This window comes from Centropristis striata, chromosome 22, assembly GCF_030273125.1.
Source record: "Centropristis striata isolate RG_2023a ecotype Rhode Island chromosome 22, C.striata_1.0, whole genome shotgun sequence".
Lineage (NCBI taxonomy): Eukaryota > Metazoa > Chordata > Actinopteri > Perciformes > Serranidae > Centropristis > Centropristis striata.
The window spans coordinates 13,005,751-13,020,070 of NC_081538.1; the positions used below are offsets into that span (position 1 = coordinate 13,005,751).

Consider the following 14,320-nt stretch of genomic DNA (forward strand, 5'->3'; position numbering starts at 1 on the left):
AGTGAATTTGTACACACTGTATTATAGACCCATTAGAGAAATCGAAATTTGAACTTCAAAATATATCAGGAAAAAAACCTTCCAAAAATCATGCCATTTGCTAACACCAGACAAATGAGATATAGTCTGGAGACCACCTATTCATTTCTCCGTAGAGGAGGCGTGGTTTACGATCCTCCAGAGCCGTTTATTGGGCGCTATGAATGTCTATCATAAGCGTCTGTATGTAGCCAATCATATCAGTTATACCAGATGACGTATGTAGAGCGAAAGACATCGATGTTTACATAGCCAGACTAGCCCATCTCTACTTTGAGACTAAAATGCTGATTTCTGCTTCTGCAACGTTTTTCTGCAGCATGTTCTGACTCTGGTTGCTCACAGTCTACCGGCAGTGTAGGTGTGTGTGTGTGTGTGTGTGTGTGTGTGTGTGTCTGTGAGAGAGTGTTGCTTGCTGCTTTGCTTCTCCAGTTCTTGCTTTCTGCAAGATTATTTATTTTTACACCCTATTTCCCCCTCATGTCATTCAGCCACACATCCATTGATTTTATGGGCAATATACGAGCTGCTGCAGGTCTCTGGGCAGGAAACGTTGTTCTTCTTTTAAAATAAACATTGGCTCTAAACTATCTAGAACACTGTCTACAGCTAGATCGCAAGAGAGCTTCGCGTCTGCTGCAGCCATGTTGGATCTGTAAGAAAACTACAAAACTACAAGCTTCCATCTGTCCAATAGTACGCGTCATCGTCTTGCCGTCCCTCCCCGTTCTGTGATTGGATCCCTAAAACACGGCTAAGAAACGGCCGTAGACACCAGACCCTTTCGCAGTTTGAAATGAAATCGAGCGCGCAAGGCAGTATGGGTATACCCAGGCTAGCCATTTGCAGTATTACAGCCAAAATGATTGCCAAAACAAAAGTTCAGAAAAATATGGCTGAAAATGTCCTGAGTGGTCCAAGAGGGTTAAACATTGTGCAATAATAAATACATGACCACATTGTGGTCCAGCATGAAGAACAAACAGAATATAGTTTAAGAACAAGTGGTGTGTGGTTGAGTGTCTACCATGTGTATCTTCCCTTGGTTTTTGCTGTTCACAGTGATTCAGCAAAAAACAAGTCCAAAGATCAGAATGACGTGAATGTATCCTGGGGTTGTGTAATCTTTCAGAGCAACCCTGACCTGAAATAACACTTCCTGTGTCAGCTGGTTTACAGTGTACAGGTGTTACTGTCACTTCTCACTGAATTTAATGACATCACATCAGCCCAGCCGTGGTTCTCTCCACTGGCTCCCTGTTAGAACTGGTTTTAAGATTGTAATGACATTACACTTTGACTTTCATAGAACGTGTGGACAAGGCTCCATAGCAGACATGTTGACCCCTTGTGAGCAGTGTGCCCCCACCATCAGGGCCCGTTGGCTTCGTAACAACTCAGGAGATAAGGAGTGGACAAGAGTGTGGATTTTCATTTGAAAAGTGGTAGAGGCATTTTGTAAAAGCTGGTATTAACCCATTTAGGCCTAAAACGCCTGGGAAAAATGCCTGCATGTCTTTTTTTGTTGTTGTAATTTGATGTCTTTTTTTCTTGGTAATTTTGTCTTTTTTGGTAATTTTGTGTCTTTGTTAATACTTTTGTGTCTTTTTTTTGTAATTTTTAATTTTGTGTCCTTTTTTTGTTAATTTTATGTTCTTGGTAATTTTGTCTTTTTTGGTAATTTTGTGTCTTTGTTAATACTTTTGTGTCTTTTTTTGGTAATTTTTAATTGTGTGTCTTTTTTGGTAATTTTATCTCTTTTTTTTTGGTAATTCTGTGTCTTTTTTTAGTAATTTGTGCCTTCTTTTTGGTAATGTTGTGTCTTTTTTTAAAGGCGCAATACATTTATAGTTTCACATTAAGTTTTACGTTTTTGGGGGGTTCGTTTTTTATCATAATGCCAATAAAGTAACAATTTACCCTGTTGTGGAAGAAGCATTTAGATCCTTTACTTAAGTAAGATTACTAATACTACACTTGAAGTAAAGCTCCTGCATTCAGCAACTTAAATTTTCTGTTCACAGTGGCTATCTTAAAACCAGTATGGATTCTTTGGATTTTTGGATGTGTTTACTGCATGATTATATTTGACCTTTATTGAATTAATCCATTTTCCTCAATTGACCTTTAGGTATACATTAATGTTACCAGATCATTGCTGAATAAATGTTAACAAAAGAAAATATATTTTAGGGTTGAGAAGATTTGGAAGAGTCACAACTTCAGTGCAAAAGTCAAAAAACAAATCATAGTTTGCATTATTCACTTTAGCTCTTTGGCTTTTGAGAGTTTGGATACAAAAATCCCAATAAATCTCAACTGTGTTCATATCTCTGACAAACTACCACAGAAATGGCTCAAATTGAAGCAGCTGAGTAAAGAAACAAGAGTCCAGATTTATACATTAAGGAAAGAAGGATACACAAAGTCTAAGCAATAAAAACACAAAGACCTGATAATTATAGTCAAAATGTGTTCTAATAAGTGACTCTTTATATACTAATCATGTTTATTTTGTTGCAATGTATAGCAATGATGAACTTTTTTGTACAAATTTGATCTTGCTTCCAAATGTTTGGCCTGTAGTGTATATGATGTTTTGGATTAATATCACTGCTATATTAATGTGTATGTTACATTTTACTGCTGGAGATGTTTACGGTTGTGCTCATTTTAATTACTTAGAAGTAGTATCTACAGCAATGTATGGTGCATTTAAATCTTTTAATATTAATGACCTTCTCCACTGCCTGAATTAACAGCTGTAGTTAAAGTCATTCCTTTTTATTGGAGTTTCAGTACCTTGTTCCATCACCTTGAGAAGTAATTAGCTGGACTCAAACTTGATAAAAAGGTTTATTGAAAACACCTTTTCCATCCATGACAATATTCCCAGTAAAGACTAATCAAGCTCCTAGATGTATGTGAGCTGTGTAGAAGATGCCTGCTGGTCTTCTACTGGCTCTAAGGGAGGAGAACTGTGCTCAGCACCCTGTAGCTCATGGAGAGGGTGGCCACCATGCCCACTATCCAGGACAGCCCCCTGCAGGGCTGGGGCAGGGTGCACACGTAGGAGATGGTGTGGAAGATCCTGGAGCCGGTGAAGACCCGGAAGTGCAGCAGAGCAGATGAAAGCTCTGGTCCAGTCAGGGTGTAGAGCAGGCCCATCAGCACAAACGGGACCACGCTCTCCAGGTCATTCTGGTGACACCTGGACAACAAATACTAACCTTCAGTTTCTATTAACATAGTACTATTGTTGTTCATCCATTAGTTTACAGCATATTATCCATGGGAAGTCATTCATCTGATCATGGGTCTCAAACTCGCGGCCCGTGGGCCAATTGTCCCTTTAATTAATTTTTGGTCTTTTTAAAAAAAAATTGTGTCTCTTTTTTGGTCATTTTGTGTCTTTTTTTAAATAATTGTGTGTAATTTTTTGAATATTTTTGTGTCTTTTTTGGTAATTCTGTGTAATTTTTTGGTCATTTTGTGTCTTTTTTAATAATTGTGTGTAATTTTTTGGTATTTTTGTGTCTTTTTTTTAAATAATTGTGTCTTTTTTGTAATTCTGTGTCATTTTTTGGTAATTTTGTGTCTTTTTAAATAATTTTGTGTCTTTTTTTGGTCATTTTGTGTCTTTTATGGGTCATTTTGTGTCTTTTTTGGTCATTTTGATACTGCCTCCAGCGGCTCCCAGGTAATTTGAGTTTGAGACCCCTGATTTAGAACTTTTCTGATAAGGTTTAATTACAGAGATTATATAATGCGCTGCAAAAAAGGTATGTCTAAAAACAAGATAAAAACAGTACATCTGAGGGAAATGATCTTGCTGCATGGACAGATAATTTCACTTGACAAGATTTCTTAAATTAAGATTATTAAATCTAGAAATAAGCAAAACAAGATAAATTAAAGCTCCACGCAGTGATGAACTGGCCCGAGCAGAGTGACCTGAAAATAATTTGTTTCTTACCAAGATAAAAAAAAACTTTAGATTTAAAAGTGTTTTTATCTTGGTTTAAGAGTTAATTTCTTATTTTAAGGGTTCAACATGCTTATTTCTAGATTTAATAATCTTAATTTATCTTGTTAGGCCATTTGGCCTAACAAAGCTATTTTTTCATTTTTCTTAAAAAAAAACATATGTAGACGTTCAGGAAGAACTCAGGACGCTCAAATGAAGTCGGATCAATGATAGGTATTATGGTTTTGCCAAAAATGCTTTCTGTTCGAGGCCAGAAATTCCAGTCTGTCCACCTCTGCTGTCACTCTTCTGGAACATTCAGGTGGCAGTTAATTCTGTTGATTGCTCTGTTCTTATTGCCTTTGATCTTTGCTCTGATTGCCTTTGATCTTTGATGTGATTACAGTTACAGATACACACACGCACGCGTAAGCGCGCACACTCCTCACACATGCATACACATGCTTCAAACACACGCGCGTGCGCACACACACACACACACACAAACACACACGCACACAGGTAACTTTATGTGATTTTAATTACATACACACACAAACACACACGCACACACAGGTAACTTTATGCGTTTTTCGCTACACACACCTATGGAGGCTTAGTTTTTATTAGTTTTAGGTTTTTTTGTAATGGGGTATTTGTTGGGTGCCAGATTCAATAAGGTCACAATAAATGTTTCCTTTATTTCCTTTTTCTGATCCATCTCAGCCCCAATTAGTTTATTAACCCTTTATCGGCCGAAGAACCGTATTTGCTAACTTCAGCGGATATCAAAAATAAAAAATATATATATTTCGAGAAAAAAGTTGCAAATTTACTAGATTAAAGGGGCAAATCTACAAGAAAAAAAGTTGCAGATTTAAGAGATTTAAAGTGGCAAATACAAGACAAAAGTGGGAAAAAAGCAACTTTTTTCTCGCAGATTCACCACTTTAAATCTCATAAATCTGCACATTTTTTTCTCACAATTTATTTCACAAAATATTACGCCCCTCCCCCGGGTCCATATGTTGTTGTTTTTTACACATTCTGTCAGTATGTAATATCCTCCAATATTCTCTAGGGTTGAAATTTGGAATTTGCAAGTATTTCAATGAGTGCCCTATTAAGGGTTAAGTTATAAAACCAGACGGATGAAATAGATTTCATATCAACCAAAAAGGTTTACGTATGAAAAAAGTTGACAAAGACGAAAACGAAGGACATTTTCACTATAATTTTAGTTAGTATTGTAACCACAAAATACAGTTTCAGTTACTTATAATAATAAGTTACTTATTAGTTTTCGTTAACTATAATAACATTGGTGCACATGTCGTGTATTATTGGACATTATCTCTGGAATAAATGTTTTTTAAGCCTAAAACTGTTATGTTGTCATGTTTTTACAACAGTGATTGATGCATTTACAATCTGTTGTGTTGGTCAAACATACATCCAAATTTAACATTTTTTCTAATTCTGTGTATGTTTTGGGGGGTAATTTTGTGTTTTTTAAAATATTTTTTTTGTCTTTTTTGGTAATTCTGTGATCAACGCATTTACAATTTGTTGTGTTGGTCAAACATACATTCAAATGTAACATTTTTGGTTAAAAAAGTCAAGACATTAAAGATTATCTGTGGTTTGTAGAAACATACAATGCCAAAATTTATTGTGGCGACTGGGTTGGATCATCTCACCGTCGAACTCGCTCTACAGCAGGATCAGTTCTCAGCTGTTTCTTCTTCTGATCTGCAGAGTGCCTGGCCACATCTTCCTCATTTGCAAAAGCCTAAATGAGACATTAGATACATTGTTTATTCTAGAAGTTAGGATTAAAGGCTACTTATCGCAAAATCCAAAAGCAATACAGAAAACAGTTCATTGGACATAATAATTCATCCATCCATCCATTTTCATCCGCTTATCTGGGGCCGGGTCACAGTGGCAGCAGGCTAAGCAGGGCATTCCATAATAATTCAGTCTAATTAAATGCAAAATATGTCATTGTATGCCGCCACGGGTCAAGACAAAGTTTGGTCACTTCACAAAAGAACTTTATAATACTGGGAATTGTTGTCTACAGCACCACAGCAGTCATTGCAGTCCGTTTCTTCCGGTTAGGATTCTTTCTGTGTTCATTGTTTGGGAGGTTCTAACGGGAGCCGAATTATCCACACACTGCAAAAAAGGTGTGTCTAAAAACAAGATAAAAACACTTAATCTGAGCGAAATGATCTTGCTGCATGGACAGATAATTTCACTTGACAAGATTTCTTAAATTAAGAATGTTAAATCTAGAAATAAGCATGTTGATTGCTTAAAATAAGAAATGAACTCTAAAAACAAGATAAATTATCTAACACTTCTAAATCTAATTCTTATCTTGGTAAGAAACAAATAATTTGCAGTGCACTTTGCTCGGGCCAGTTCATCGCTGCTTTAATTTATCTTCTTTTAAGAGTCAGTTTCTTATTTTAACCCTCAAGGCACCTTAGGGACCAATCGTGTACATTCAGATAATTTTGTGTTTTTGATTCTCAATATATCGGTCAGTTTAAAGGCTAATTGTATGAAACTTGGCCAGGGTTTGTTATTAATTATAATTTGAAAAAATCCAAAATGCCTCTTTTGCAAGGTGTATAAATCATGAGATACACATAACTCTCACACTTTGAGTCTTAAGGCCCCTTTTGGTCCCATTGACTCCCATTATAAACGCATATTTTTCATACACTGTAATCCTGACATAATATAATGCTTTTCCCATGAATACCTAATAAATCTAAGCCTTTCCCTTCAAAACACATGGAAAATAGGTTTTAGGTCTGATGACCCCCCCCAAACCACCAGGGGCAGCAGAGCTAAATCACATACAGTTTCAATGGAGGCCTGCTTCTCTTACCTTGCAATGCATGGCAATGAAAAAGATGAACACCATTAAAATGTTCTTGGTGTGTTGGGATTGATATAAGTCATCAATTATTGACCTAGTCAAGGCTGTAATAACCTCACCCCAAATATTCCACTTTCCACCTTATTTTTTAAAATATTGCATATTTTGTGTTTTTGCCCTTGAGAAAAATCAGGGGTTCTCATGACAAAAATGTCATTAAAAGATAAAAAATGAAAAAATAAAATAAAAACATTTTTACATCTATGTTAGGTCTGAAGCTGCTAAAAGGTTTGATGCGGTGAAAGTGAAAACATATATATTTATGTATCACATTTTTTGACACTTGTATGAGAGGGACTGTAGAACCTGATAATGTAATAAATTCCTAAATAAATTAATTTTAAAGAGGCCTCAAGGGTTAAACGTACAACATGCTTATTTCTAGATTTAATAATCTTAATTTAAGAAATCTTGTCAAGTTAAATTATCTGTCCATACAGCAAGATCATTTCCCTCAGATCTAGTGTTTTTATCTTGTTTTTAGACACACCTTTTTTGCAGTGCAGAGTTCCGCTTCTCTAAAAGCAACGGACCTGCTGATTAACACCAGTGAAAATACTGAATAAAGCAGTTTCACTGGAGAAGTGTTTCTCCTTGGCTCTTTGGTGGAATCAGGACGTCCCAGAGGCTTTGCAAGACGAGCTGCTGCCAGTGTTTATTCAGCTGGTTTTCCTGATTACTTAAGATCCAGCCATCCGAAGCATAAAATCCTTTATCCAGTTATAATGTACAGTTAAAATCTATCTAAGTGGGAAGTAAAAATGTGGCTTACTGGATAGAAAGTCAGTTTATGACAGCATGTGGCAGACAACCATGCACAAAGGGGATAAGTCTCCATTACAACCTGATAAAAGTGATTTTGACCCTTAGTAAATATATTATTTAAGCATATTTTAATAGAAATTATGTGTTATTTAACTCCACTTATAAAATACATGTAAGTTCAACATATATTGTCAGAATTATGACAATCTTGTTTTATTTAATCAAATGTAGCTAGAAAAAATTAAGTTAAACCAAATTTAAAAAATGTTGTCAGTTTTTTGACATTCCATCCTTATGATTATGGTTGACAGAATCTGAGCAGTGTGTTTCTTTCTTGTGTTGTATTGTTTGTATCATATTAAAGTTGGTGGTCTACACATCTTGTGGTTCTCTGTCATGTATGATAGCTAAAAAATATTTAATTAGAATCAACCTAATAAAAAGAGGTGCAATTTAAACATTTCAATTGATTTGAAAGAGCACAATATAATTTTAAAAATCATACACAATTTATTTATGTTCATTTAGAGTGGTTTTAATTGGATTTACTAAGAAAATTTGAGTAAAATGAACTCAAAATAATTGAGAAAGAATTACATAATATAATTTATTTAAATTTACTTAAAATGTACAAGTCCAGTCAACATAATAAAAATATCTAGATTCAGATAAAATTATTTCGTGCAACCACTTGCCGTAATAAAATGATGTTCATTCAACAAAACATTTTTTTGAGTGTAGGCTGGGTTCATTCGGGTCGTTCGGGGGGGCAGTTATAACTGCCATAGGCATTGGATTTTTTCATTTCCTGTTAAAACACAATCTCACAGGCTTTGAAGTGAGGAGCTAAACACCTCCTGGGGCTTTCTGCCCTGTTCATACAATGATGAAAACTACAGTCAAACAGTCTTGTTGGTTTAACAGATGTACTACTAGACACTGGTGCTGTTACTTACCCCTTTGGTAATGCGGTGGTATGCAGTCATTGGCCCCATCAGCAACATCTTCAGAACAACAATAGCTGCATAGGTGGTGAAAGCCTTGAATACCTCATCTTTCATCAGGGTGTCCATCTCTGCTGCTGAACTGAATCACAATACATTTAGAAGAAGAAGAAGAAGATTACTGTATTAATCCCACAATGGGGAAATTCAACCTCTGCATTTAACCCATCATTTTTTTACACACAAGTGAACACACCATGCAAGGAGCAGTGGGCAGCACATTACTGAAACATGCAGTTTTAGTAAACAAATAGCATACATTTAATTATTTATGTATTCGTTTATTTAACAGGGACAGTGCATGGCTCTCAGCCGTACCAGAATTAGCTACTAGCTAAATTTGCTACTAGCTACTAGCTAAACTAGCATCTGTATTCCCTGGGCAGGAACAAATAACATAAATCGGTAACACTTTACAATAACCATCATTTATAGATGGTAAATAAACCATTTATAAATGGTAAACAGACAGTTTATTAATCATTTATTAATTAATCATTTATAAACCGTATATAGGCCATTTAGAATGGTAAATAGAAAATGTATTAATGTTGAACTATAATTTATAAATGCCAAATAGATGGTATATTAATGTAAGTTGATAGTTACTTTACCATTAGGAAACAATTACATTATAACTATTATTAGTTTATTAATAGCATTAACAGCTTAGATGGTTATTGTAAAGTGTTACCCATAAATCTAACACAAACAAACAAGCCTTTCAAACAGCAACAACAAAGTTTCACACTCTTAAAAAACACAATACAACACATGACAACAGCAAGTCACAGTATTAAGACACAACACAAAACAATGTTAAAATACAACACTAAAGAGATTGCAAAATAATGAGCTAATGTTTGAGTTTATAGTTGGTAGGTGCATGATTGAGTGGATTTAAGCCATGATTTTATTTTACATTTAAAACCAATGAATGTGCTGATGTCTCTGATTTCATAACCAGATATAAAAGATTCTTGCTTCCTGAAAGCTGGCAAGAAAAAAAAAAATATATGAAATGTTGCTTGAATAAATATCCAAGCTGGTGCGTATAAGACGGTATAAAATAAAATCACCAAATTGACCCAAATCTTTGGGTGCACTGCAAAAAAGGTGTGTCTAATATGATTAAATCTAGAAATAAGCATGTTGAACGCTTAAAATAAGAAACTAACTCTTAAAACAAGATAAATTATATAACACTTCTAAATCTAAGATTGTTTTTTTTATCTTGGTAAGAACCAAATCATTTGCAGTGTAGCATTTTGAAATTAAGCAATTTGGCCCAATTATGTTCCATAAGACAGATACTTATACAATTATTTTGAATTTTCATGTAGAAAAAAACAGGCTCATTTAAAAAGCATGTCATTTTATGGTGTCTATGAATTCATTTTAGATAAGAGTCATATTTAGAGAAACACATTTAGCTTAAAGTTTAACGAAATAGTTTAACATTTTAGGAAATACACTTATTTGCTTCCAAAAAGTCTCAAAGCTTCGACAACAATGTAGTATTAGTACAGAAGCAGAGCATGTATGTGTGTGTAATACTGCACTGGATGTGTACAGATAAGGAAAACAGACACACCCCTGTTACAGTGGTAAAACCAGAGCAACATTAAACACTCAAGTTTGAGTTTGTTACTGTGCATTTCAAAGCAATCTTGTCTGAATGAAACACACATACACAAAAAAAACAATAAACCCACAATTATACAGTATCATTGAGAGTTTAGCAGCTCAACTTACTTCCTGCTGTGGTGACTCTGCAGAAGTGGAGTAAGTCTGGAATTGTTGCATGAAAAACAAACTGACCCTTCCCCGAGAGACTAAGGAGGCGGGACAACTACACACACAATTTCCTGGAGGTGTTACTGTTACTGTGTTTCTCCACTTGTGAGGACCAAATTCTGCCATAGCATTAAACACTCAATGCAGTGTAAATAATGAATAAAACATTCTGGAATAACTTGTATAAAGATGATTTTTTTGTAAAACAGGTTTTAAAAGTTGTTGACATGCTGAGGTTCTATTGATCTTGTTAGTTTATTTACTCCCACCTCACCACAGCAATGTCACACCACGGTGAGGTGGTGTTTTATTTTGTGTTCTGGTCTTGTTATTTCCTGTTTTATTTTGAAATAGTAACTCTCCTCTCGTTTCAGGTCACTTGCCCTTCCCAGTGAGTCATCTGTCTAATAGTCTCCCCTAATTACCGATTGTGTTCACCTAGTGCTCCCTTCCCTCCACGTGTTCCAATAGTCTGTGTTTTCCCTTGTCTTGGTCCAGCGTGTTTGACCCCGTCACCATACCAGCCACTTATATCCTTCTTGCCACAGCTTGTCTTGCTTTGTCCTTTTGAGTTTCCTTCTCAAAGGCATTTGCATTCTCCCCAAAATTCCAGCAGGGTGTGCTAAGTTTAGCTGTAAAAACATTTCTGTCCATTAATTTCAGTGCAAAATGAGAAAACTCCTCACTTGATTTATTACCTCGGAAATGTTTTTCAGGACAACACTACGGTCTCAATCACTAGTAAAAAAAATCTTATTCAAGACAATTTGATGTTAATAGTTCTAATAATGGCCCCATTTAGAAGAAAATAGAAGATAAAGAATCGTATGATTTGGGGCATGGCTACAGGTCACTAACAAGGCGAGCCGTCATCAGGAGAGAAGCAGAGCAATGCGTATCCACGGCAACGTGTCAATACAGTTATATATAACCTTATATAGATATTAAAAAGGACGTGTAGCGGTTTGGTCTCATAACTTTGACCCTTTCACTGTATTTTCACTTAATGACAGTTTATTTGAACGTTTTGTTCAGTAAAAATGTCTTGTTCAGTGTTTGGTTGGACTAACAGACACTCCAAGGAGTCGCTGCTCAGTTTTCTGAGGTCAGTAACATACATTTTGTTTTTGTTTTTTTGCTAGCCAAAACTAACATCCCAGTTAATGCTCCAGTTAATGCTAACATGAATTAGCAGCGACTTCTCTCAGTCAGATTGAGGTGTAGAGAGGCTGTAGTCAGTGATCAGATCCCTCTCGCTCCTCCACAGTCCAGATATGGTCTGCTCCGCGTGTCAGAAACAAGATGGTGACGCAAGATGGCGACGAGTGTAACGCTGAACTCGAGGCTTCCAACGGGCCACAAACCAATGGGTGACGTCATGGTGACTACGTCCATTGTTTATATACAGTCTATGATCTGAAAAAGTACTAGTTTGAACATCCTTAAAGTTGTTGGGTTTTTAAGATCTTAATGAAATCCAACATGCCCGACTTCCTGTCAGTGTAGAAACATTAAAAAACTTCATATGTTCTTAAAGATGAGGAATAACCCCAACCCTGGTGTGCGATTGAGGTGCCATGGAACTTGCTAGCCAAACACTAGCCTAATCACTGCTGAATTCTGCCAGTTCTAAGAGACTGTCAATTTGAGCATTGCAGTTGTGTATGCAAAATAACCAATTAAACCAATATCTATAATAGAATAATTTCCTTGTGGCGAGGGTGTGTAACGAGGGATGAGGGAACCGACAACACCACAGGGGATGTAGCCCCAGGAAATCCAGTTCTAAGAATTTTAGGGTGTTCAGGAAGACTCAAAGCTCACAGGTTCACTCCAGGCAATAGACACATGTGGCTTGAAATAATCAAATCATTTTATTACAAGTCAAATGTGCAATTAAACTGGGGTGAACTGGAATTGCTAAAAGATTAACATAAAACATGAAATTGTAATTGTTCAAATTTAGCAATCCAGAGGAAATAAAACAAAACCCAGCAGGTGTTACATGTGAGTGGCGGACTATACAGGAGAGCGCCCAGGGGTGCTACCACATACTCACCAATAGTGCAGCATGGCAAAGCTCACAGCAAATCAAAAAGAACAGTCTGAATACTGTGGGGAGACCTCACCACGGTGCCCAGCCACTCAATGTAGCATCCAGCTTCTCAGAAATATTGTAACAAAGGAGAAATATAAAACACTCCCAGTTGGCTAACAAAATAAACCAAACAAAAAACACTACAAAACTAACAAAAAGAAGAAATATACTATGAAGAGGGCAAGGAAGACTGAAGGAAAGTGGCAAAAATAAACAAAGGTTAAAGAAAAAGGTATACAGACTAAATTGCAAACCCAATTCCAAACTAAGAAAAAGAAAGCAAAGTAGAATACTTAAAGGAGGCAAAACAGCAACATGGGAACCTATAAAAAAAAGTAATTAAACAGGTTTACTTTAAAAAGTCCAACTGAGGTCATGTACAGGTAATAACAGGAACCACAGGAGCTAGAAATAAATTGGAAACTGCAGAACTGCAGGATTTACAACTGTTTATGAGCTGTTAAACGCACTTACCTGCTTTAAAGAATGGAGTAGATCTATTCTGTCTTACAAAGTCTAACTGCAGTAACTAGGCAAAAGGTAAAACTGAGAAAAACTGCTTTAAAGTTTTTCAATGTGTTTTATCTGGCCAGCCAAATGGGTTATAGGTAGATAAGTGTAAATAAGTTCTACATGTATTGATGATGTAATTTTTACACTCAAAAATCTTGATGATTTATTTGACCTTTGAACCCAAAAATGTAGTTAGTGCACTCTGGTTTTGCTAAAAAAGGGGAAAAAAGGTTCTGATAGTAATGCAAAAACAGAGTGCAGTAAATACAATATTTTTTATCTTCTTTCAGCTTTTATATTTTGTTTTCAGTGAATAAACATTTTGAAATTGATGGTCTTATGACTGTATTTAAGTGTTGTGCTTATTTTAGAGTTAATAAAGTAATGTTATATTTTAGTCTTAATATAATTTTGTCTCACTTTTTTTACTTCATCACTATCTAGATAATAATTTCCCTTTCAAATAAATTTATAATCTCTATTATTTTTATGTTTAAATTAGTATCTATAGCCAAAGCAGACCGTGGTAAGTGTAATTACTGCTTGGTTTTGAGTTGGATGTGTTGTGTTTGCTATATCAAAATTTATCTGAAATAAAGCCAAATTGAAATCTAAAACGTTGTCACAAGATAAAACAAACATCAAGGAATTGATTTTTAGCTATAACTCAAATTTGATCAAAAATGTAGTTACTGCAGTTAGACTTTGTACGGCAGTCTAGATGGCTGAAGATGCAGACCTCTGTAATCTTTGGCCGCAACATAGAACTTCTCAAACTACAAGATGGCCCATTAAAATTCCTTACCTGCCAGAAATTCATTGTCTAAGAACAAGATCAATGATCAGTCTGGCTACACAACATCAAACTGCACATCAAATGGCAACTAATCAAACAGAAATGTGTCCTGTTTGAAAAAATTGTTCTGGAGTTTCCAATTTGTGGCTAACTCAAGCTCAAAGATATGAAAAATGATGTTATAACGAAGTATGCAACTAATTAACTGACAACAGACACACTTTTAATCAGTCCAACAGCTGCCAGTCAGGTTGCACAAACAGGACTGTTTGTCAGTCAGAGCAGCAGAGAGACAACAGATGATTCCTCAGATGATTACATTCTGTTGGGAAGACTGTGATCAACAAAACACGACTGCAAAATGCAAGACATTCAGCTCAGAGAT

General features: G+C 35.6%; 1 protein-coding gene across 1 annotated transcript; it reads right to left on the bottom strand.

The window, feature by feature from the left end:
- Window positions 1-2,881: 2,881 nt before the first annotated feature.
- On the bottom strand, window positions 2,882-10,553 carry LOC131960589 (microsomal glutathione S-transferase 1-like). Its single transcript, XM_059325840.1, has 4 exons — window positions 10,487-10,553; window positions 8,684-8,813; window positions 5,707-5,798; window positions 2,882-3,250 (listed from the first exon to the last, which is right to left on the bottom strand). The coding sequence occupies exons 2-4, from the start codon at window positions 8,798-8,800 to the stop codon at window positions 3,004-3,006; spliced, it is 456 nt and encodes a 151-aa protein (XP_059181823.1). The 5' UTR covers window positions 8,801-8,813; window positions 10,487-10,553; the 3' UTR covers window positions 2,882-3,003.
- Window positions 10,554-14,320: the final 3,767 nt, after the last annotated feature.